This window comes from Microcaecilia unicolor, chromosome 6 (assembly GCF_901765095.1).
Source record: "Microcaecilia unicolor chromosome 6, aMicUni1.1, whole genome shotgun sequence".
Taxonomy (NCBI): Eukaryota; Metazoa; Chordata; class Amphibia; order Gymnophiona; family Siphonopidae; genus Microcaecilia; species Microcaecilia unicolor.
The window spans coordinates 108,885,693-108,912,566 of NC_044036.1; the positions used below are offsets into that span (position 1 = coordinate 108,885,693).

Here is a 26,874-nt window from a genome sequence, read left to right on the forward strand (position 1 = left end):
GTGATATGTACATATTTTAGTATATGCAAACACTAAGCCCTTCTCAATCTAGCTAGCTTTGGGAACGTCTTTACTCAGGTCAGATAAACATATGTGCATACAGACTCATACACTACAATCCTCTCAGCAGCAACTTGGTTGTCCCTTATTTCTTTCAGGTGCATTCACGTTTAGCTACAACCACATTTTTTCAGTAGTTTCTCCCACTCTTTAGAATGATCTCTCTTCACCTTCAATCTGAATTCTCACTCTTAAGATTTAAAGCCATTCCAAAGGCCCATTTTTTCATAAAGCTTTTCCTTCATTGTCCCAATGATTATAACATTATATTCCTAAGGTCTGTTCCTATTATACATTTGTGTCTATTAATATTGCTTTTCTTTTCATTTCATAGAGAGAACATTGGCCTGTAAATATATATATATATATATATATATATATATATATATATATATATATATATATATATATATATATGTGTGTGTGTGTGTGTGTGTGTGTGTGTGTGTGTGTGTGTGTGTGTGTGTGTGTGTGTGTGTGTGTGTGTGTGTGTACTTTCTTTGGGGTAACATAAGTGCATATTTCCTCGTTAAAAAACTGGTGTAACTTTTGAGCAGAGCAACCATGCAAGTTAGGCTGCCCATAAAAAAAATTGTCCTCCCCATGGATATCAAACAACCTTTGGAATGTATTAGAACAGATACACAAAACAGCATAGAAAATGAGCAGGTCTTAAATTATAGAAAAGGAATGGTTACTTTTAAACCATGACATCTGGCACTACTGTAATTACGTACATTTGAGCAGTCATATGAGAACTGACTTTGAACTGCTGTGATTTTGTTGGCTGTATTAGCAGAGTATAATTGTTAGCAGTAGGTCTCTGTTTCTTTTCTTTGCAATAGGTTTCAACCTGAAGGATTATTTTTTTCCAGAGTGGCTTAAATCTTTTTGGAAACAGGTTAGAATGACTGCATTCAGCATTGTAAAAATGCCACCTAAGATATCACAAGGTCACAGCATAAAGTAAATTTAAAAGACAAACCACATTCTTAGGAAAATGTAGATTCCCTGCTTCAGTATGGAAGCATTCCTGTTGGTAAACAGTACATGAAAGACTTGATCTGCTTAGTGAGGAACTTGGTAGAACGAAGAAAGAGTAGCTTAAGCTACTTGCAAACTAGTGATATGTGTAAAGATTTGCATGGAGAGAAGAATCAACATTTTAGAACAGGCACTGATAACCCTTGTAAATCTATGGGTGTGTCTTTCATGCCAACACTGACTCCTTCGTTTACCTCACTTGTTGGGAGAACCGATGTCAGTGCATCTTGGATGGGCTTGCGCCTTTGTAACTTAAATCCTCCCTCCAGCGCAAACCTACAGCCTGGTTCAATCCCGACCTTAAAGCGCGCATGCACCAAACTAGGCGACTGGAAAGGGCATGGTATAAATCTAGAGACGCTCGCTCCTTATCAGCTTGGAAGCTCTCTCATCGCTCTTACAAATATGCTATCAAGCAGGCCAAAAGAACTTTCTATCAGAAATAAATTCAAACAGCTATGTTGGACGCACGGAAGCTCTATCGTCAACTGAATTCTCTACTCAACACCTCTCCAGTTACCTCTCCAAGCGTGGGCATGCCATCAGCGGTCCAGCTGGCCAACCACTTCAGGGACAAAATCCTTCTACTCCGGAGCAAGCCCCCTTCCAGCTCATCCAGTGCCACTGCCTTCCTTCGAAGTCTTGCTCCCGCACATGGCCCTTGCCCAGCTGACCATCACTGGTCCACCTTTGAGCCAGTCACCACGGAGAGGGTCTCTCTAACCCTTCACAAATTTTCTCGTACGCACTGGAAGCTGGATTGCTGCCCTAACTACCTGCTGCAATTGTCGCCGGAGCGTTTTGTTGAAGACTTTACATCATATCTGAACTACATGTTCCAACATGGGCGCTTCCCCAAAGATCACGGCCATATTCTCCTGATGCCTATCCCGAAGGACCCGAAGTGCGAGCCTAGTATTATTAACAACTACCACCCAGTTGCTACTATACCGTTGCTCGTCAAAACTATGGAAGGCTTGGTGAATTCTCAGCTTACTGATTATTTGGACATGTTTTCGGTTCTTCATGCCTCCCAGTCTGGATTCTGAGCTCACCACAGTACTGAGACGGTACTAGTTACTCTCCTGTCCAACTTTCGGAAAGAGCTGTCTTTTGGTAAAAACATCCTACTTTTTCAATTCGATATGTCAATTGCATTCGACATGGTTGACCACAATCTCCTACTCATGTTGCTAGCTGAACATGGTGTTGGTTGTGCTGTCTTGGATTGGTTCCGGGAATTTCTGTCTTGCCAATCCTATCGGGTCAAGGTCCAGTCCTCTTTCTCACCTTCCTGGAACTCTTGCTGTGGGGTTCCTCAAGGCTCACCCCTCTCGCCTACCCTGTTCAACATCATGCTGATGCCTCTAGCAATGGCCCTTCACAACCGTGGCCTGAATCCTTACATCTATGCTGACGATGTGACCATCTACATCCCCTTTCAGTCTTCCATAGCAGAAGTCTCAGCGGAAATTCAGTACAGTCTCGCCATCATGGTCAATTGGGCTAACACATTCAAGTTTAAACTCAATCAGGATAAAACGCAGTGCCTCATCCTGTCCTCCAAGTTCAAGAAGTCTATACCGGTCACGGTTACTGCACTAAACTTTTCCATTCCTGTCGCTGCAAGTTTGAAACTCCTAGGGGTAATTCTGGATCCCCACCTGACTCTTGATCTACAAGTCTCGTCCATTACGAAGCGAATGGTCCTGTCCATGAGGACCCTCAGGCGTATCAGGAAGTACCTGCCTTTTGCCCTCTTCAGGTCACTTATCCACTCCCTCGTCTTGAGCCATTTCGACAATTGCAACGGCATTTACACCGGTTGCAAGGAGCATACCCTTAAAAAACTCCAGACAGCGCAGAACACAACGGCGAGGCTGCTATTTGGTAAATCTCGATTTGAGGCAGCAACACCCCTTCGTGAGAAGCTCCACTGGCTCCCAATCAAGGAGCGGATTGAGTTCAAAATCTGTGCCCTTACACACAAGATTATTTATGGGGACGCTCCTTCCTTCATGTACAGCCTGGTCGACCTCCCACCTAGGAACACCGTGCAGTCCTCCCGCACCTACCTCAACCTCCACTTTCCTTCATGCAAGAACTTAGGTTACAAGCTGCTTTTTGCATCTTCATTTTGCTGCCAGTGTCCCCGTTATTGGAACGCTCTCCTATCATCGTTAAAAGAGACCACGGATCACAGCCTATTCAAGAAATCCCTGAAGACCTACCTATGTGATCGTTCATTCTCCTCAGCAGCTTGATCCTTACATCCCCTCCTTCCTTTTCCCTTCAGTTTTCCCTCCCTCCCCTGCTCTCCTTTTTTTTCTTTTTTCTTTTCTCTCTCTTCTCTTCTGCTTCATGCTACTGTTATTTGTTGTACTTTCTCCTGCCTTGTACGCCACATAGAGCCCGCCTTGGTGGGAATATGTGGGATATAAATGTTCACAATAAATAAATAAATTTGATCCTGACTTAAACTTCTGAGGTCTGAAGAATAGTTTGATATAAATGAAATTCAATAGCTCCTGTTTAATGAAGTAAACTTCTTTGTTAATATCCTCTGCCTTTTTAAGCAGGAAAGTTTTACAGATTTTGCAAAGCAACTGAGATGTTTCTGTTTGTTATAAAATTACTTAAAAAGCAATGCTTGTTTAACTTTATCATGAGAAAATGTACATAGACCCACTAATGCACTTAGGGGCACTTTTACTAAAGGGTGGCAGGGCTACCATCACACTGGCACATGGCAAATTGGGCCAACCAACAGGCAGTATTCCCGGCCTCTGCCATGCGCCAAATCTGGTGCTAAAAAATGCATTTTTATTTTCTAGCACTGCGGGCTTACCCTGTGGTAATCAGGCAGCCCTGCACATTGCCCAGTTATTGCCGGGTGAGTGCGGGAGCCCTTACCACCTCTTCAATGGTTAGTGGTAAGGGCTTCACAGGGAAATGGTCACACTACAAGTGGTTCACTTACAATAGGGCCATTTCCCTTTTTGAAAAAAAAGCCTTTTACCCGCTGCAGTAAAAGGGAGCCTTGACACATAGCAATCCACGCACCGATGACTAGCACAGGGTCCCTTTTACTGCAGCTCGGTAAAAGAGGCCTTGGAGGGGTAGTTATTGCGCTGCTTCAAAATATTATATTTTACCACAGAATTTATCGTACAAGTCATCAAGGTTAGTAACGTGCATGGTAAATTTGTTATTTGCATTGCTGAAGGCAGTAATATCACATGTTCTTGGTTGCAGCAATGCAAATAATAAGCACATAAGTGTTACCATCCTGGGACAGACTGAAATCCGTCAAGCCCAGCATCCTGTTTCCAAAAGTGGCCAATCCAGGTCACAAGTACCCGGCAAGAACAGTAAAACAGGTTTTATGATGTTTATCCTAGAAATAAGCAGTGAATTTTCCCAAGTCCATCATAATAATGGGTTATCAACTTTTCTTTTAGGAAATTATCCAAACCTTTTTTTGTTAACCTTGCTAAGCTAACTGCTTTTACCACATTCTCTGGCAACTAATTCCACAGTTTAATGGGAGCCTTAATTTGGAACCACTATCTTTCAAAGGGGCTGATACTCTACAAATGATCCTACCTGCCTCCCCAATCCTCACGACAAATCAAAACCCTGACTGAGATTCCACTAATCAGATTACCTCAAATAGAATCATCCCAGTCATAAACCCTCTTACACTAATTATTCATCTGTATACTTCCAATGAGGACCCCCCACCATCAGATCCCTCCTGAAACAAGACTCCACACAATTTAGACCCTCTACCCCCAAATCACATTTTCTGTTCTCCTATATCCCCCATCCACACATCTACCATGAATTCCCCTGGTGTCTAGTTGGGGGAGGTGGGCAGAAGCAATCCCCAGATGCTCTTGCCATGTAGGCTGTCACCTGCAAAATAATACCTCTGACCCCTAGCAGTATTCTTGTGGTATTACCACTAAGGGCTGAACTGCAAAATAGAGGTGCTTGCACTTTTTTTGTTTAAAAGGTAAATCAAAACAGTAAATCAAATAATAAACTAAGCTAAACTAAACCCCATAGTGTTCAGTATACCGTGGAACTCATATGCCATAATTTAGCGAAAACTGCTGGATCTAACCAATGTTAAAAGTGGCCATGAAGGAGGTAATTCTACAACTTGATGCCTTGAATTAGGCATCACAATGGGGCACCATCATAGTCAATTCTATAATGGCTATTAACTGTGCCTAAGTTGTTATAGAAAACTAGCATAAAGCCACTTTAAAACACTGAGAGTTAGGCATAGTCACTTACACCAGGTCAATGGCTTTGTGAAATGGGTTTGCCTAAGTACGCAATATAGGATTCAGTAAATGGTGCTCAAAATTTGGCATTGAACAGTATGATATAAAGGACGTTCCAGGATGGGTACTCTCTATAGAATAGTGCATAGTACCAAGTGTAAATCCTGGCATGCAAATTGAGTGATAGATCCGCACTATTCTATAACACTGTGAGCATCTTAAGGGAATGCCCCTGACCCACCCATGTTCCTCCCATCGTTACGCCCCCTTTGCAGATCTGCATGGAAACATTTAGGCACTAGTGTATCAATGGGTGCATAAGTGTGTTTTCATGTGGATCTGCCATTTTTGCCCCATCTTGGCACATTGCATTAATTAGGATATTTTTCAGTGCCGAAAGTAGTGCCGAACGTTAGGCACCATATATAGAACTTCCCCGATAATATGCAACTGATAGTATTCTATAGACATTCTGCGTGTTGCTTGGTGCCATGCCCATTGCACTCCCCATGTGCTTCCCCATGTGTATTCTCCTTGCAGTTACGCACAATAGCTTACACTCTACTTTAGCATGTTGTCCATTTTGACACATATCTGCCTATTAGGACAGCACTTACCATGCAAAGTATGAGCAACTATATGTGCCCATTCATAAAATTTGTCTCCATAATATCCAGTTTTTGACATGGTTTAGTAACTAGAACTCATAGAATGTGAAGAATTCTTTAAAAATCACAGAACCCAGGGGTCTTATTTACTTACTTCAAACAGTAGTGAGTCACTAATATAGAGAAAGACAGTTCTTATATGCTAGAGATGAGCTGTATGACTTATGATAGGGGTGGGCAACCACGGTCCTCGAGGTTCACAACCCAGTCAGGTTTTCATGATTTCCACAATGAATATGCGTGAGATTGATTTGCATTCACTGCTTCTATTGGATGCAAGTAGATCTCACTCATATTTATTGTCGAAATCTTGAAAACCCAACTGGGTTGTGGCTCTAAAGACTGTAGTTGCCCACCCCTGGCTTATGATGTCATCCTTGTAAAATTGCAGTGTTATCATTGGTTGGCTGAAACCAACTGGCAGAGAATCAGGTTATTAATTTCAGAAAGGGCATAATAGAATGAAAAAAGTATAATTACACTGAAATAGATGTTGCACTTTGCTTGCCATAACACAATTTGGGAGATCTATTCTTTTTATATTTGTCATTAGAATTTAGAAAAAGGGATCTGTACAGTTCGTAATCTTAAATCACTTTTGTAGGCCTTTACAAACCTACAAAGTCTGCATATTTCACCAGGACCAATATGGCTATTACAGCATTACACTAATTAAAATATGGAAGAGATTCTAGTGAAAGTGATTCATCTAAAATATTAGTGAATTTTCACTTTTACAAGAGACTTCTTAATGGAGTATTTGCTCCATGAAATATACTTGGACAAAACAGATTTTAAAGAAATATTCACATGGAAGTTAATTTTATAATAGGTTACCAATGTGTAAAGGTCACATGGCTTTTGTGGGGGCATTAGGGCCTTAACGCATATTAAGGAAATTAATGTTTGATAAATACTAAGAAGCCCATAGGTATAAAATGGGCTTCTTAGCATTTAGAGTGTGTTAGTTCCCGTAATGCACATTAAGGCCCTAATGCCCGTGTGAATGCCCTAATGCTGCTTGATAAATTCCATCTTTAGGCATCTATTTGCAGCCTATTTTATACAGCCTTTGGTCTTTATTTTAGAAAATATATTCTTGCTTTGAATGTCTGAAAAATTGGCATTTAGATGTCCGTATTGCAGAGACATCCAAATTCTGATTTTATAAAGCCAGAATATGGACATCTAAATCTGCAGTATGTTCTTATGACAAAGGGATGTGGTGTTGGAGTGTTTTGGGTGGGCCATAAAGGAGGCAAAATATGGAAATCCAACTCCAATTTCAAAAGGGGAAGGGATATCTACAGTATATCCAATAAGATGGATGTTATTATTTAGACCTGGTGCTTGGCACATCCAGGTTACAGAAATGTGCTCTGATTGAGCAACTCTCCACTGGAGGGATTAAAGCAAGTCACCTCTTTAATCCCCCAGTGGTCGCTGACCCTCTTTGTCCCCTGAATGTGAAGCTAGCAAGGGATCTCAAGCTCTATAGCAGCTTCAGGAACTATGGATGTTCAAGGTACAATTTTTTTAAAAAATATTTAAAACCCCTCCATGTAGAGTTAAGAAGAAGACTCATGATTAGTGCAGTGGTCTGAGAGCCGAGGGACCCTGGTTTATAAATCCCACTTCAGTTGTTTGTAATTTTTTTTTAATTGTGGGCCCTCTGGGGTTGAAAAATACCTACAGTATCTGCATGTATTAAAAAACAGCAAGCCTGCAGGCTATTGAAGCAGTATGCATTCAGGCACAGTAGGTATTTTTCTGTCCCTGAAGGGCTCACAATCCAAAAAGAAATCATCAGAAGATGCAGTGGGATTTGAACCCAGGTCCCCTGGCTCTCAGCCCCACTCTTCTAATAGTTAGGCTACCTCTCTGCTCTGAATGGATGTCTGTGTGGCCATTTTACAGAGATGTTCCTATGTTGCCACAAAGACATCAATGTCCCTTGTTTTTGCCATATTCATAATTTGGACGTTTCAGTTTGTTAAATTGACATCCATATGTGAAATATAGACTTGGACATCCTCATTCTGAGTTGGACGTCCTTTGGACATTTGTGCCTGCTCGGTGCAGATATAAATATTCACACATAAAATACAGTTGAACAAAACCATTTTATAAATTATGCACCTAAATTGTGACTCCACCCCTGTTCCATCCAAATTCTGCCCCTACACATGCCTCTAACTTGGGTCACTTACAGGTACACAACTTCTTTTAACCATGCATTCTTTTACACATGTAACTCGTGATAATTTTGTAAAGGCCCTTTAGATGCTTCAAAAACTCTTTTACGGGCAAAAGATCCTTTATAAAAGTTCCCCTTATGTGGCAAAGTTTAGAACTAGACAATTGATGAGCAAGAGAGAGCCTATTTGTAGCCTATTATATCAACATATAGAGGTTACCAGCACAGATCCTTCAGAAATGACACCTTTGTTCTCAAATCGGGACAGGATTGGATCCTAAAATTGTTTATTTCGTAAAAGAGATGAAAAAGTTTTGAACTGTCTGATTTGAGTCTTCCCAGACGTAGCCTGCTCAATCCATAGAAGATGTAAACAATTTTTTTTTTGATTTGATATCTAGAGTATTGCAGTTAGGTCTCTTTTTGCTGAACTTTCCATATAAATGCATCATCAAGTTGGAATCGGTCAGATATATATTTTATGAGCCAACTCATGTACCTGCCTTTTTACCTTCTAAATCTGATAGTTCTCCAAGGGCTTCAGTACTCCCTACTGTGACATCTACACCCTGGTAACTGAAGTGATTCTGCTCCTTTCTGACGTGTATGCTTAGGGGGTCTTTTACTAAAGCTTAGCTCAAGTTATCTGTAGTAGGCCCCCTAAAGAATAAAATGGACCCTGCTGCAGATAACTCAAGCTAAGCTTTAGTAAAAGACCCCCTTAGTTTCTTACTTTTATTTTTTCTTGCTTTTATGTCTTTGACCTCTTCACTCAAATTGAGGACGGTTATGGATGATTTATGTATTGTATTTTTTTTGTTTTGGATTCTGGTGATTATTAGTATTTTCTTCTTTTCACCTTGTTTACTCTACAAAGTTTAATTTTCTGTTGTGAAATGGAAATTGAATAAAAATAATAATAATAATAAATAAATGAGATCTCAAATGAAGCTGTTGATATTTATGACTCCTCAGAAGCAGGTGTAAATGTTCACACATAAAGAAGCCTTTTTATCATGCCACGGTAGGGCTCCCATGGCAATGGTGTGTGGCAAATTTTGGCCCTACTGCCGGGCTTGCTTAGGAGCCTGGTGCCATTTCCGGAGCTAGAAATATTTCTTTCCTAGCACCAGGAGATTATCCGGTGGTAATTAGGCAGCCCCATGCAGTGCTCGGTTACCACCGGGTTACTGCGAGAGCCCTTACCGCCTCCTAAATAGGAGGCGGTAAGGGCTCCGGGAGTTAATGGCCACATAACAATATGCTGACTTAGTGCACAGCCACTTATTTCACCTTTACCTGCTGTGGTAAAAGGGGGCTTCGGCACAAGAAAAACCTGCATGCCAATGCCACTGTTGGCCCTCTTTTACTGCAGCTTGGTAAAAGGACCCCAAAGTAAAGTTAACTTGTTAATTGGAATCCACCCATGCTCCACCCAAAGCCCTTCCCTGAACAAGTGTGTACCCAGGTCCCATAAAAAAAATGCATGTTCTGGTCATTGTAACTAATGTTATGTGGGTTGTGTGTGTCGGGGAGGGGGGTATTTTATAAACTACATTTTAGATGGATCATGGATTTTATATACTGCTTCTCTGTGGTACAACCAATCAGTTTACATATTATATACAGGTACTTTCTCTGTCCCCAGTGGGCTCAAATTCTAATCCCCCTGTTTACTAAGCCATGCTAGTGGCTTCTGTACGCTAATGCCAACACAGCCCATTCACTTTGAAAATACACTTCCACGCGCTGTAGCATTAATTTTTTGGAAGTCCTGTATGCTAATGGAAAATTAGTGTGGGACCTGCAATTAAAAAGAATTTTCATGCTGCGTTAAATCTGAGATTAGCACACAAGAAAGTCCCATGTTAAGATACGCCAAGCCCAGATTCCAACACTCTAGTAAATGGGCCCCTAAATATGGCATTAATCTCATTTTTTTGATTGGATTTTTTCAGTGGCTTTATTACATTAGGCCATATATTATATAGTTCCTTACAATGGTCAGATTTTGTGAGGTAAATTACATTCTTGAGCATACTGTGTTATTTTAAATACAATGCTTTCTGTTTCTTTGCCAGGTGGCATCGGGTAGCTATCAGTGTGGAAAAGAAAACTGTTACTATGATCGTAGACTGCAAAAAGAGAACCATAAAACCACTTGACAGACATGACAAAGGAATTATTGACACAAATGGCATCTCAGTCTTTGGAACCCGAATCCTTGATGAGGAAGTTTTTGAGGTAACAATTCATTATGTCCATGTAAAAATGCTCAGTGCTATCATTATACAACAGGTCTGATCTTTGGTTTTAGTTAGGTGTTTGCCCGTAGGTTATGATAAAGCAAAAGTGGATTGTACTTGAATAGCTTTTGGATATGTTATTTATAGTGAAGAAAAGCAAAAGATGTAGGGGGTTATTTTAGACCCAACACTAATAAAATCTCAACGGGTGAAAACATTCATGACTTCATTAAGGGGGTCTTTTACAAAGCCACGGTAAAAAGAGGCCTCCAGTAGTGTGAGTGTGTCTTTTGGGCGTTTGCTTGGCCACTTTTACCGTAGTTGTGAAAAAGGCCAATTTTTAATAGGTCGGGACATGGGCATATGCAAAAATTAAAGCTAGAGCGCCTATTTACAGACTGAGCCCTTACCGCCAGCCAGGGGCGTAGCCAGACACTCAATTTTGGATGGGCCTGGGCCAAAGATGGGTGGGCAGAACTCCACCATATCCCACAGTGATTTGGTCTCTCCCTCTCTTGCCTGCATGCCATATGGTCTTTCAAACATCCCCCCTCCCCCACATACATTTTAAATAGCAGATTTTCACTGGAGCGAGCAGGAATTAATACACATTGCTTATGTTGGCCCCATAGCCTTCCCTCTGATGCAACTTCCTGTTTCTGCATAGGTGGGAATACATCAGAGGGAAGGCTGTGGGGCTGGGGTGAATAGCATGTATCAGTCGCTGCTCGATTTAGGCAAAGATCTGCTATTTACAAGGTATGCAGGAGGAACAGTTGTTGGGAGTTTTCAGCTGGTGTGGCTTGGAGATCCCTGCCTGCCAAATCATAGGCGTGCTGCTACTGGGTGAGCCTGAGCCCAAAGAGGGTGGGCCTAGGCCCACCTGAGCCCACCCTTGGCTACGCCACTGCCGCCAGCCATTGACTTAAGGGCTCATGTGCTACCTATGTGGTAATCATGCAGTCTGCACCAATGTGGCTGCGATGCCGATTACAGCCGTAAATGCCCCCTGCAGTAGAAAATAGAAAAATATTTTCGACCATGAGATTCGGCATATGCCAAACTTAGAATTACCACCGGGTGCACGTGTTACCCCAGTGGTAGTACCAATTTGGCGCACACTACCTACGCATTAGCCCTCTTGCAGCTTTGTAAAAGGGCCCCTAAACCTCATCGGCGACTTTTTTTTCATGTAAACTACTCAGTCTATAATTCACCTGCCTCCTCATCTGTTTAATTACTATAACTTAAAATATTATCAAACCTATTTGCCATGAAACATATTACATAAAGTGTCTATATGAAAAAGATTAAAATCCCAACTTATTCTTTCTTATTTCTTTCAACCGGACCCACCACCCACATAGACCATGTTACGCCTTGGTTGCGTCAGGGAGCGGCCCTAATAATACTGTGCTGTCTTTGCCTTCATTCATTGTTAACTTGGGATTTTGACCTTTTTCATATGGACACTTTACGTATTGTTTCGTGGTTAAGGGATATAAGATAGGTTTGATAATATTTCAAGATAGTAACTAAACCAATGAGGAGGTAGGTGAGTTATAGACTGAGTAGACTATCCAGCTTATAATCGAACGAGAAAAACGCCCAAGTTCCGACCTAAATCGGGAGATGGGCGTCTTTCTCACAAAAACAAATAAAGCGGTATAATCGAAAGCCGAACTTTGGACGCTTTCAACTGCACTCCGTCGCGGATGCGGACAAAGTGGACGGGGGCGTGTCGGAGGCGTGGTGAAGGCGGAACTGGGGCGTGGTTATCACCCGAACAGAGATGGGCGCCTTTCGCCGATAATGGATGCGTTTGTAGCTAGAATTTAGGGCACTTTTCCTGGACCCTGTTTTTTCACGAATAAGGCCCCAAAAAGTGCCCTAAATGACCAGATGACCCCCAGAGGGAGTCGGGGATGACCTCCCCTGACTCCCCCAGTGGTCACTAACCCCCTCCCACCACAAAAAATGATGTTTCACAACTTTTTATTTTCACCCTCAAATGTCATACCCTCCTCCCAAGCAGCAGTATGCAGGTCCCTGGAGCAGTTGTTAGGGGGTGCACTGGACGTCAGGCAGGTGGACCCAGGCCCATCCCCCCCCTACCTGTTACAATTGTGCTGCTTAATGCTTAGTCGTCCAACCCCCCCAAACCCACTGTACCCACATGTAGGTGCCCCCCTTCACCCCTTAGGGCTATAGTAATGGTGTAGACTTGTGGGCAGTGGGTTTTGAGGGGGATTTGGGGGGGCTCAACACCCAAGGGAAGGGTGCTGTGCACCTGGGAGCTCTTTTACCTTTTTTTTTGTTTTTGTAAAAGTGCCCCCTAGGGTGCCCGGTTGGTGTCCTGGCATGTGAGGGGGACCAGTGCACTACGAATGCTGGCTCCTCCCATGACCAAAGGGCTTGTATTTGGTCGTTTTTGAGATGGGCGTCGTCGGTTTCCATTATCAGCGAAAACTGAGGTCGTCCATCTCTTAGGTCGACCTAAATTCTGAGATTTGGGCATCCCCGACCGTATTATCAAAACGAAAGATGGACGCCCATCTTGTTTCGATAATACGGGATACCCCGCCCCTTCGCGGGGACATCCTCAGAGATGGGCGCCCTTAGAGATGGGTGTCCCTGTTCGAAAATGCCCCTCTATATGAAAAAAAGTCACCATTGAGGTTTAGTAAAGTAATGAACATTTTCAGCTCTTGAGATTTTATTAGTGCTGGGTGTTATATTGTTATGTTGTAAGATCACCACGACTTAATAACTTTTGATAGACATTTGAAAAGATTTATCGGGAGTTATTTTAGAAGCATCTCCACCTGTAAGCAGCAGTGTTTGTATGTGTGGATTGCATATACATTTAAATGATGATTTCAAGAAGTTGCTATTTTTATATGAAGAGCCATAAAATGCTAAGAGTTCTTTGTACAAGCTGTGACAAAAGGGGGCCTGTGCTGGTGTCAAGGTGTGTTTTTGAAATGCTCCAAGGCCCCCTTTTACTGCAGTGGGTAAAAGGCAGGTCTTTCTTTCTGTTTTTTAAAGAAATGGCTATGTGGCAAGTGAAACACTTGCCGCACACCCATTTTGGGGGGAATACTTACCGCCGCCCATTGAGGTGGCGGTAAGCGATCCCATGTTAACCTGGTGGTAACCATGCAGTGCACAGCACTGCCCGATTACCACCGGGTACATATCGGCATTACAAAAATAAAAATATTTTTATAGTGCCGGAAATGGTGCATGCTGGGGGTGGGAAGTGGTACTGGGCTGCTGCGGTAGCCCAGAGGTACTTCTGTTTTAGTGAGTGGTAAGCCCACATTGGACTTACAGCTGCTTTGTAAAAGACCCCCTGAGTTTTTAAAGGGTTATGATGGGGGATGGTTTGGGCATGACTTGGGTAGGACAAAAATTTACATGTGCATTCCTCATTTAGCACATTTATGATAACAAATTTCCCCCTAGGGTTTTTAATCTGCACAAAGGTAGACACAGCTTAAAAAATAATCATTTCATATAGTTTCCTATGTCATCTACGAGACTTTTTGTTTTGTTCAGGATTTTTTTTCCTATTTTTCATTATGAGCACGCACGTTTTCCTAAAACTAAACACAATGAAAACTTTTGGCTTGTATATTCTAATGTTATCCTGATATGTTGTATCAAATCTGGGTTTCATAGATGAACTGATTGATAGTATGATTTAATCTATTTGAATATTCAAAAATAGATTATTCCAAATTTTAGATGATGCACACAGTTATTAAAGGTTCACATTAAAGTATAAACATTGGGGTATACTCCAGAGTTAACCCATGTCTTTTAATTTTAGTATTATACACACCACAGGGCCATTTCTTATTCTGTAATATTGGATGGAAAGGTGTACAGTGATGCTATTCAGAATGTGTCTTTAGGTTTATTTGAAGACATAATGGAAACTCGAGTGAGGTCGGCTACCCAGAAATAGTGACAGTTTCAGCATACCACAATCACCCAGCTTCTGTTGTAAAAGGACAAGCTACATGACTTGCATCCACAACACAACAGAATAATTTATCCCTCACAATCAGTAATACTTTTCAATTATTTTATGCACCTCTCTCATTCAGATTAGAAGAAACCTGTTGTCCTTGTCCTTTAGAAACCTATAGTTAAAAATACCAATGGGTATTTGGGTAATGAGCTAAAATGCAAAATATAAATACACAGCAGTTGAATATTCAAAATACACTTAAACATTCGATGCTGAACTGAATATATAAGTACTTTAAAAGAAAAACAACCAGCATTATACTTATTATAAAAGGGTCATGCCAGTGGTGTTCTGCAGGTAATCCATATTATACTCATAGATTATCCCTTTAATTCTGTATAGTGTACTACAAATTAGGTACTAATTAGATGCCTAACTTTGGGGTCCTTTTACTAAGGTTCGCTAATGGTTTAGTGTGTGCTAATGATTAGCATGTGCTAAATGATAAGGTGCCCATTATATTCCTATGGGCATGTTATTTAGCACGCGCTAAATCTGTTAGCGCACCAGTAGAAGGACCCCTTTAGGTGTTCCAATGGAAGTTAGGCATCCAAATTGGGGTAAACAGCAGGCACCTAACTACACTTAGGCACTATTCTATAAGCGAGTGGCTAAGCGCTGTACTGTGTAACTGTAAAGAAGGAGTGCATGTGGGTGGGGCATGAACGGCTTATATACTTAGGCACCAAACTAATGGAATACTGTATGTTGCAAGCCTGGGTACCAACATTTAGGCATGGATATTTATGCCTAAATGGCAACTAAATGTTGGAGCCCAAATACCAAGAAATGTAAAAGAAGGTCAGTCTCTTGGGAGGTGGGCCAGCTGTAGAAAGGAAGGGAGAAACCTAGAAGGGGTTCAAGCTTTCTAGGAGCTGAGCTGGTGGTCCTGAGATATGGAGAGACAGGGATAGGAAGGAATTCCTTGAGCTGGAAGTAAACAGTGAAACTGGGGAAAAGGGAAAGGGAAAGTTCCTTGGTGAAACGGAGTTGCCTTAAGTGGGAAGACAAAGAAGGCAAGTCCCGGTAAATGTCTTTTCTTGCTAAATCAGATACAGAAGACAACCTGAGAGGGAAAGGTTTTAGCAAGGGTTTGGTTTGTTAGTACAGAAGAGTAAGTGCCTTATGAAATGTAAAGAAGGAAGAATTTATGTTACCTTATGGTAAAGGATTTACTTGTTGACTGAAATGAACCAGGGAGAGGGGAGGGGAGGGGGAATGTTAAGGCAAAGTTTAGTGAATTCACACTGGGGCCTTCTTTGGAATTCTGCAGTTAATTAGCTAATGAGTGTGAAAGTTCTGTTGATTCACTATTACCCATGAGAGGATTGGTGAATGCAGAAGGTAGTTACTCCCAAGTATGTTGCAATTTAATGGTAAAAGGAGGAAGGGATAAATAATTCCTCCTTAATTTTGTGAGTCTCTTTAGAAGAGACTGCAGGTGCACCCAGGGCTGAAAACCTGGCATGAGATTTTGAAGCTGCCTGGAATATTGCAAGTTATAATTGTCCAATACCTTTTGAAGCGGGTGTTAACTGTAATATGTGTAAGTTGTTATAATGATATATTTCTTAACTTGTTGTACTGAAGAATAATGATTTTTAATTCTTTACAATGTCTGGAGCCTGTGAAGTTTAACAGTAACCCCAGGGAAGTGATCTTTATTTTCTTGTTATTTTGCATGGAAAGAAGCTGGAAAATTGTGGTGTTTGAAAACCTAATGCTGTTGTACAGTGCCAGTGTTAGGGTTTCTGGTGCCCCCTACTCGTCCAGCATATCCTCTTTTTTTTCTCCTTCAAACCCCATCCCACTCCTCCCCCTCCCCCCCATCTAGCAGCTTCTATTTCCTCTCCCCTCCCCTCTTTTTTTGTGTGCAGCGATCCAAGCTCTGCCCCTAGGTTCACCTTCAGTTACCAAGTTCCCACACCAATTTACATGTAGTCAATCCTATATAATAATTCTCACCTCCAACGTTCTAATCTTGCTGCCTTAGACTGTGGCTCCTTTGGAGTTGGTCTGCTAGGCTCCGTAGATCGCTGACGTCACTGGACCCATTATGACATGCAACCAATGGATGCACAGGAAAACGTCGGTGGGGAGGAGGAACATAAAAAGAGAAATGTAAAGAAAAAACAGCCAGCCAGCCGCGGATACTATTATAACAACAACCGTGCTCCCGCTGCTTTCTGATAGGGGGAGAGGGGGGTCCAGAGACCAGAGAGGTGGGGTGGAAGGGGGTCCTCAGACCATAAAGGGGGGGAGGGGGGCCCTGAGAGAGGGGGGGTGGGGGCACTCACTCAATCACTCACTCACTGTCTGTCTCTCACATACACTCTTTCTGACACACTCTGTCTATCACACTCTCTCTGTCACACACACACAGTCTCTATCTCTCTGTCTCACACACACAGACACTCTGTCTCTCACACACTCCATCTCTCTCATTCTTTCTCTGACACACACACTCCATCTCTCACACACACTCTCTCTCAAACATACACTCCGAGGAAAACCTTGCTAGCGCCCGTTTCATTTGTGCAAGAAACGGGCCTTTTTTACTAGTTTTTCTATAACAGGGTGATTAAAGTTAGGCACCATTTGTTCACATATGTTATGGAGTGCTAGCACTTACACACATGTAGTAGGAGTTTCTATATATGGCACCTAAAAAATGGGCACTGAAATCAGTGCCAACTAAGCGCCTATATTTAGACACCAGTTATAGAATAAGCTTAGTTGATATCTCAGCGCCTAAAACTATGCACATCCTTTTACACCAGCAAAAACGTGGGTAAATCCCAGTGTATAGATTTATGCGCACTGGGTCATATTGTATAACACAAACAAAAAAAGCAACACTGGGCCTTCAAGACTGAGACAACAGGAGTATTTTAAAATTTGCTTTTGCAAAAGAAAAGGCTAACACAGGAGTTTTTTCCTACATCGCGGCTGTCCTTTGCGACAGGCTAGCTTGGTTTTAGAGATTTTCTACGTCCAATCTCGGAGGCATTGGATATATACACATTTTATACAATTTACATCCAAACCTTGTCCCCTGAGGCAGGCATTGTTTAACGCCGAAACACGGCCCGTGTCGGGTCATTTTATTAATAAATACGCCTGTTATCTCAGTCTTGAAGGCCCAGTGTTGCTTTTTTTGTTTGTGTACTTTTTATTTATGCTGGTTACCCTCTCTGTTTGGCTTGTTATATTCTATAACTTTATTCTGAAATGAAGACACAGCATAAACAAATAAGTGGCATATGATGACATAGCATAAACAAATAAGTGTTTATGCTGTGTCTTCATGAATGATCTTTCGAGTGTCAATTTGATGTACATTTTGTAGAGTTTATTTTATTACATTTATTTTTATATATGTGTTTTTAAACTCCTGAGGAAGGCCTTTGTGGGCCGAAACATGACTCGTGTCGAGTCTTGGATGGTTAATAAAGGGGATAATTGTGACATCGTCTGCTGCCCTTTCTTATTGTCACCCTTGTTGTGACTGTTTTGTCTGTTTGACCACAAGGGTTATTATTCTTCTGTTGCTCTGCCACATCAGTGAGATCAACACAAACTCCTCCACTAACAGACACTGAGAAGTAACACAAAACCTTGCAAATAGACACTCAAACTGCACTAATCCTATCTATGAAAGTCTGCAGTACAAATATTCTAGAACACCTGAACACAGAATCTACACGTTAAAAGAATCCTTCTCTGTGATTACAAAAGGAAAACACACACCATCACTTACTACAAAAAAAGAAAAAAAGAGAGAGACTAAAGATTAGAAAGAAATACCTAGACGAAAAATAAAACTGAAAACCCAAGAAACCAGATTATGAGCAGTGGAAAACTGAGAAAAAAGAAACGGAAGTGCATTTCTTCCTGAACAAAACAAAGTACAAGAAATCCACATTTTTCAAAGCTGACATCTCATTTCCCTAATGAAAATCAAATTTTTCTACCTTTGTTGTCTAACCATTTTGTTTTGGTCTCTCCTTACCACATCCTCTTTGTTGAATTTCTCCTGAGTCCTTTTCCAGGATTTAATTTCCATTTTCTGCTTTTCACTTTTCATCTTGTTCTCTGATCTTAATCCTTTCGCACCTCCTTCAAAGATCTGCCCCCTTCCTTTGTCCCTCACCCCTTTGCAGCTCTCCATCTCTTTTGCCTCTTTACTTATCATTCTTTCCCTGCCTCTTCTCCTATACTTCCTTCTCCGTTCACCTACCTCTTTTTTCAATGTTTATTTACTCTTTTTCCTCCACTTTAACCCTGCTAGCCATCCCTCTGCTTCTACATCTTCACCTTTCTCTGCCTTCCATCTCCCAGCCCCTGCATCAGCCCCCACCCCATCCCCAACCCCAACCCCAGTCTGATATCTCTCTGCCCCAGCTCTAGCATCAGTCCCATCTTGCATCTGTCCCTAGCATGACCACTTCTTTCACCCCTACCATCTGACAGCATAAACTCCTAGCCCCTAAATCAGTGCCATTGCCAAGTCCCTGCCCCCTAATTTTCAGCCCCCAGTTCCAGCCCCAATATCCCACCTGCCCCCTTTTTCAACCCTGAGTTCCTGTCCTAGCCCCCTTCTCTCACCTGCTCCCTTTTTAGTCTCCCATTCTAGTCCCAGACCTTTTCTCCCACCTTCTCCCCTTTTCAACCCCCAGTTCCAGCCCCATTATCCCAGCTGCCTCCCATTTCAGTCCCTAGTTTCAACTCCAGCCCCATTCTCTCAACTGCCCCCATTCTCAGCCCCCAGTTCCAGCCCTATCCTCCTCCCATCTGAGCTCCCCTTTTCAGCCCCACATTCCAGCCCTAGCCCCCTTCTCATTTGCTAGTTCCAGCCCTAGTCACAGCCCCCTTCTCATTATTGCCGCCCTGCATTTTAAAATCTTTTACCTTGACTCGGCAATGTCTGTCAAGGAAGCAGGCTGCCTCGGGTCGGATCAGTGAGGGAAGACCCAAGGGGGACAGTGGGCCAAATGTTGCCACTATATGGATGGCACCAGCAACCTGTGCAGAATCCAAATACTCAGTGCCATCCACGATCGAAATATCCACACTGATTATTCAGATTTAACTCAGCCATGTTAAAATGAAAAATGCTGACCACCATAGCTATGTATTGGCCTGGACATATTCAGATTCTGTATTTGTTATCTTAAGATTTGCCTATGAAGATGATCAAGAACATAGCAAATTAGGACTGAAAATAAGAAGCAGTAATGTTAGGAATTACAATCAATCAATCATCTGTACCTTTAGAGAGTTGACTTATTATAGATATGAAAAATAGAAGAGTGGCTTCCAAATATTGATTGTAGTGGACAGTTATAGAAGTAATAGAGCAATATTTAATTTTACATAAAATTACCAGTGAGCTGAAGCAGTGTACTACTATATATTGTTGACAGATTGAGGTACTAAAGCACATAAAATTAGCTACTTAGTTGTACTGCCACATTAACCCAGTAAAATATATTGGTAAATTGCCAAAATGATACAGAATCATCAAATCCTTAAACTCTGCATTTACATTACTGAAAGATGAGTTAATCTTCCTAATTAGAAAAGACTTTAATGTGACAGATATCCATTTCATGTAAAGGATTGTTTTGCGCTAGCCAATTTTAATAAGTGACTGATTTAAAATCTTCTCTGAGGTCAAACAATTCTACCAAACAATCCAAAACTTCAGCATGTTAAATCCTAAGTTGAAATGTACTTTATTTTTCAGAATTCTGGGTTTGATCCTTTTATTACTGTGGGGCACATCAAGGGACCTCTAGAATTCTGTGATGTTTCACAGGAGCATGAAGCAATGTAGGGAAGGGATACTTAGGGGTCCTTTTATTAAGGTGCATTGAAAAATGTCTTAGGTGCAGGTTTTGGGTGCACGCCAATCCATTTTTTAGTGCGCCTGTAAAAAAGGCCTTTTTTGCTGAAAATGGATGTATGGCAAAATCAAAATTGCAGCGCGTCCATTTTGGGTCTGAGACCTTACCACCAGCCATTGACCTAGCGGTAAAGAATCTGGGCGGTAATCACCTACGCACATCAAATGCCACTTGGCACGTGTCCATTATGCGCACCCAAAAATAAAAAATATTTTTCAGATGCACATATAGGACACATTCCAAAAATGAAATTACCACAAGAGCCATGCGGTAGTCGGGCGGTAAATCCATTTCTGTGCATGTTGGGCATGCATAGATGCTTACGCGGCTCAGTAAAAGGGCCCCTTAGCTAGTTGTGAATCCCATGATCCCACGTAAAAAAAAAATTGTCTTTCACTGTCAAGATATTTAACACCTCTAAGACAAAGGAACTGTATGTGTGAGGAGGGGGGCAAGGGGGGCATGGGGGAAGCATACTTTGGAAGGAACACTTTGGAATAATATTTTGAAACCCTAATAATTTTTTTTTTAATTTAAAGCAAATAATGCCTTATTACAGCATAACAAGAGCTTTTAACTTGTATAATTCTCATGTAGATATGGGCAGCAGGAAATTTCTAATTTCATGTCATTTCCTGTGTTGATCAGGGGAATTTTCATTTTATTTGTTTTCATTTGGATATTTTGTCAATTTGTCAGTTGGCAATAATGGTGTGCAGTCTTTGGAAATAGTGCATATGATGTGGAAAGAACGCACGCTATTTCAGAAAAAGGGTGCACAATTTTCTCAAGAGGGTGATTGTTCAATAGTTTGTGCGTACGTGGTGGTTCCACTATTGGGAAGATTGTGCTGTATTTACATGTAGTACATCCTGTTTCCAAAGACTACAAAGTAACATAGTAAGTGATGGCAGATAAATACCTGAATGGTCCATCCAGTCTGCTCAACAGTCATATTCATTATCAATTCAAGATTAAATCAACAATGAACATGATATTATATACTTGATCATGGTCTTTCTTTGGTGTTTCTGGGACATGGACCGTAGAAGTCCACCTGGTTCTGTTCTTATGTTCCATCTACTGGAGTTGCCTTCAAAGCCTACTCCAGCCTATCCAAATCCATCTTGTCATTTGGGGAACACAAACCATGAAAGTCTGCCATTGTCATCATGTTCCAAATTACTGGAGTTTCCATCAAAGCTGTCTCCAGCCCATCCTACAACCAGATTGCTATATGCGGGACTCATACTGTACAAGCCAGCCCAGCACTGGTCTTAGTTGATTCAGCCAGAGTTGCCACCTAAGCACCATGTGACATGCAAGCACATATGCAACCCTTTAAGTTTTTTTTTTTTTTATGCCATTCATTTTCTAATTAGAGATCCTCTGTGTTCATCCCATGCCTTTTGAATTCCGCCACAGTTTTTTTTTTCTCCACCACCTCCCTCTGGAGGGCATTCCAGGCATCAACCACCGTCTCCATGAAAAATAATTTTCTGACATTACTCCTGAGTCTACCACCCTGTAACCTCAATTCATATCCTCTAGTTTTACCATTTTCCCTTCTCTGAAAAATATCTACTTCTATGTTAATACCTTGCAAGTATTTAAACATCTTTATTATATCTCCCCTGTCCCTCCTCTCCTCTAGAGCATACATATTCAGGTCTTCCAGTCTCTTCTTATATGTCTTTTGGTACAAGCCCCGTATCATTTGTGTTGCCTTCTTGTGGACCACTTCAAGTCTTCTTACATCTTTAGAAAGATACGGCCTCCAAAACTGAACACAATACTCCAGGTGAGGCCTCACCAGTGACTTCTATAGGGGCATCAACACCTCCTTTTTTCTGCTAGTTACACCGCTCCCTATACAGCCTAGCATCCTTCTGGCTATGGCCATCACCTTGTCACACTGTTTCATCATCTTCAGATCCTCATATACTACTACACCAAGGTCCCTCTCCCTGTCTGTGTATGTCAGCCTGTCACCACCTAACACATACATCTCCCTAAGTGCTTCACTTTATAATTCTTTGCATTGAATTTTAATTGCCCAACATTAGATCATTCTTCTAACTTTTGCAGATCCTTTTCATGTTTTCCACTCCCTCTGGGGTGTCTACTCTATTATGAATCTTGGTATGTTCTGCTTTGAGGCCGCTTTCAGTGGTATAAAGCGGGGTATAAATGTTCTGCATAAATAAAAAGGCAAACCTTACTTTTCAACCTTTCGGCAATGTCGCTCATAAACATATTGAACAGAATCGACCCCAACATAGATCTTTGAGGCACTCCACTACTCACCTTTCCTTCCTCCGAGTAAATTCCATTAATCACCATCCTCTGGTATCTGTCTGTCAACCAGTTCCTAATCAAGTTCACCACTTTGGGTTCTAACTTCACCAGTCAAGTTTATTCAAGAACCTCCTATGAGGAACCATGTCAAAGGCTATGCTGAAATCTAAGTAGATTATATCTAGAGCACATCCTTGATCCAGTTTTCTGGTCACCCAGTCAAAAAATTCAATCAGATTCATTTGGCACGATTTACCTTTGGTAAAACCATGCTGCCTCGGACCTTGTAACCTATTGGATTCCAGGAAATTCATTATCCTTTTCATTAGCATCGCTTCCATTGCTTTTCCAATAACCAAAGTGAGGCTTATTGGCCTGTAGTTTCCAGCTTCTTCTCTGTCACCACTTTTGTGAAGAGGGACCATATCCGCTCTACTCTAATCCCATGGAACCACCCCCATCTCTAAGGATTTATTAAACAAATCTTTAACAGGACCCGCCAGAACCTCTCTGAGCTCCCTCAATATCCTGGGATGGCTCCTGTCCGGTCCCATAGTTTTGTCCATCTTTAACTTTTCACTTTGTTCATAAACACTTTCTTCTGTGAACGGTGCTAAATCAGCTCCATTCTCATAAGTACCTTTGCCAGTCAATCATGGTTCTTCTCCAGGATTTTCTTCCATGAACACAGAGCAGAAGTATTTGTTCAGCACATTTGCTTTTTCCTCATCATTATCACACAGCGGTTCACAGCATCTTTCAGCCTCACAATTCCATTTTTAGTCTTCCTCCTTTCACTATTATAACTGAAAAAATTCTTGTTGCCTCCTCCTTACATTTCTAGCCATCAGTGTGCCCTTAGCACAGCGTAGTTAGTAATCAGGGCCCTTGGTCATCTTCCTAGCCTTACTAAAGCAGACCAAGGAGGTATGCAAACTTTTTGTTGTTCTAACTTTATCCAGATAGTTATCTGGTTAGTGAATTGAATATTCCAGGTAATTAAAAAATAAAATAAAATCTAAGTTGGACCCTTCGTACTTCCTTATTCTAGATGCCTCATTATAAAACTACCCTCAGAATGAGAAAAAAAGTCTTACCAAACCAGGCCCACTGCCCAAGCTCATTAAAATGTATCTACTATTGATATTTTCTGGTCACATGTGGTTGCTACTTCTCAGCCACGATCAGTAACTTAGAAGCCCTTTTACTAAACCATGTTAAGTGCTAACACATGCTAAATGTGGGAAAAAGATTTACCACAAGAAGCTTTAATACATTTTGTTGTAGCGCTATAGAAATGCTAAATAGTAGTAGTAGTAGTAATTGGCTTGTTAAGGGACCTTTTACTAAGGTGCATAGGCACCTATACATGTCCAACGCACATCAAATTGGAACTACCTCCCAGCGTGGTGCTTAACCGGTGGTAATCGGTAGTTTACATGTTCTGACAATTAATGTCCTGTTAACATGTGAGACCTTACCACTAACTCAATGGGTTGTGGTAAGGTCTCAGGCTGAAAATGGATGTGCGCTGATTTAAATTTTGCCGCAAGTCCATTTTCAGACAGAAAAAAAGGCCTTTTTTCCTGGTGTGCTGAAAAATAGACCTGCACATGTCCAAAACACACGCCTACACCAGCACAGGCCATTTTTGCCACACCTTAGTAAAAGGGCCCCTTAGTGTGCTAATCACACTTTATTGAGGGGGCCTTTTACTAAAGCGTAGCTCGAGTTATCTGCAGCAGGGCCCATTGGAATAAAATGTGACCTGCTGCAGATAACTCGAGCTATGCTTTAGTAAAAGATCCCCTGAATTAAAAAAAAATTGTTATGGGTGGAGAATGAGTGTGGAAGCATTATCTAGGCAGCGTGTTCTGATTAGCTTGCTCTAATTTGATAATCCTGGTTTATTGTATAAATAGGAGGCAGTAAGTGCTCCTGCATTAATTTTTTTCTGTAAGTCTAACGGAAAATTAGGATGAGATCTGCAAAAAATATGCTCAATACTGCAGCATTAAAAATGGGCTCAGCATACCAAATATGTGACTGTTCTATGGGAGAGCACTGTGCCTTGACCTGCATGTCGTAAGCAAGCAAAAATTAGCAGATAAAAACATGACATTTTCCTCCTAATTCTAGAAAGCTGTGCACCACAATTTTACTAACATGTAAATTTGCATTGCACATGTGACTTATAGAATAAGGTCAGCTGTGTGCAGTCATGGGTTGCCGCATAAAGGGGCCTTTTTACTAATCAGTGGCAGGGCTAACATGCAGGTAGCGTGTGCCAATTCGGCACTACTGCAGGGGTAGCGCTGGTGCCCTGTGATAGTTTTGAAGTTGACAGATGCTGTTGCCCATAATAGAAAATAATTTTTAATTTTCTACTGTGGGGGGGGGGGGGGGGGGGAGGGTGAGTTCCCGATGGTAATCGGCAGGGCAGCCACATTGGCATGCACTGCCTGATTACTGCATGAGTACCTGTTAGCCCTTACTGCTGCATCAATATATGGTGGTAAAGGCTCAGGCAGTAAATAGCCATGCACCACTTTTAATTTTATTGCATGGCCATTTACTGCCCCATTAAAAAATGCCTTTTTTTCCAAGTCACGTTAAAAAATGGCCCAGTGTGTGCTTAAAACACGTGCCCACACTACCGCAGGCCACTTTTTATCATAACTTAGTAAAAGGACATCAAAGATAGGACTGTGTTTTTTTGCGGTCCCATTTATGTAGTTACCCTGGCCGATGAAGTGCTGAATAGCAGCACTTAACCAGCCAAGTAACAACTCCGCCCTCAGAACGCATGCAAAATAGCTGGTTTTCACGTAGGCGGTAACTGCTAATTTTCAGCAGCGATCACCAGTTAAGTTAGCAAATATTCCAGATCAAGCAATTTTACTGGTCAGTTGGTGAGAGGGCAATTGGTGAGTGGGAATTGTGCGAGGGAAATTGTCCAGGTGGTAAGTCACCGAATACCTTGTTACTGACCCAGATATTCAGTTCTGGTGCCTAGATATTGCCTGGTATTAAATATCTGGGTCTCAATTAACCAGTAATGGTCAGCATTTATAAAAGTACTGAACCCTGCTGGCTCAAAATTGACACATATACACATATCTGTATATGCTCCTTGTCCCGCTGAATATTTATCTCTTAGCTTCATTATGGGGTCCTTTTACTAATCTGTGGTAAAAGGGGGTCTATGCTAGTGTCAGCTCATGTTTTTGACGCACATTGAGGCCCCATTTACCACAGCAGGTAAAAGGTTGTCTTTTTCGGGAAAAGAAATGGCCATGCAATAAGTGAACCACTTGTTGTGTGACTATTTTGGTGAGGGAGCACTGACTGCCACCCACTGAGGTGATGGAAAGGGCTCCTGTGCTAACCCAGTAGTAACTGGGCAATATGTGGTACTGCCTGATTACTGCCTGGAAAGCACCAGCGCTACAAAATTGAAGATATTTTTGTAGCACCAAAAATGGCGCACACTGGGGGTGGGAACTACCATGGGGCTTCTGCAGTAGCCCGGCACTAGTTTCGGATTGGCACGTGGCAAGCCTGTTGCCACACGCCAATCCTTTAGTAAAAGGGCCCGAATGTGTCTTTGCAGCTTTCAAACAAACCACTTGCAAAGGTTCTATCAGCTCTAGTATATTCTTTAATCATATTGCATACAAAGTATATGACGTAAACCTCAATGATTTGTACTTAAAGTTCATACATTGGAAATAAATGCAGTAATGCCTGACATTACAGTAAAAAGATGTTGAAAAATCAATAACATATTTCAGTATTTGTGCTTCTAGGCCATGGAAACCACATCTGCTTGCCATGTAAATCTACTCCAAACCCATTTCACCAAATTGATCTTAAGGTCCAAGTTAAATAAATGCTACTGTTGGAATAAATTGATTACATCCAGTTGTGCCCATTAATCCTTTCAAAAACACTTTATGTACAACATCAATAAACACCGCAATCTAAATTTTGGGCTTCTTTCAGAAACTTACCTTGGAAACTTTTAAAGGGTTATATTTAAATGGTTATAAGTGGCATGCTTGAGAAGTATTGACTTTACTAGGTTTCTTGAAAGTTAGTATTTGTGATCATTAGCT

The 26,874-nt window shown here is 41.5% G+C and overlaps 1 protein-coding gene across 1 annotated transcript in view; it reads left to right on the top strand.

Annotated features, from left to right (window-relative positions):
- The window catches only part of COL11A1 (collagen type XI alpha 1 chain), a 700,769-nt gene that overhangs the window by 73,373 nt on the left and 600,522 nt on the right, over positions 1 to 26,874 (top strand). The window contains exon 4 of the mRNA XM_030205574.1: positions 10,346 to 10,508. Coding sequence (XP_030061434.1) covers positions 10,346 to 10,508 — 163 coding nt within the window. The remainder of the gene's footprint in view (positions 1 to 10,345; positions 10,509 to 26,874) is intronic.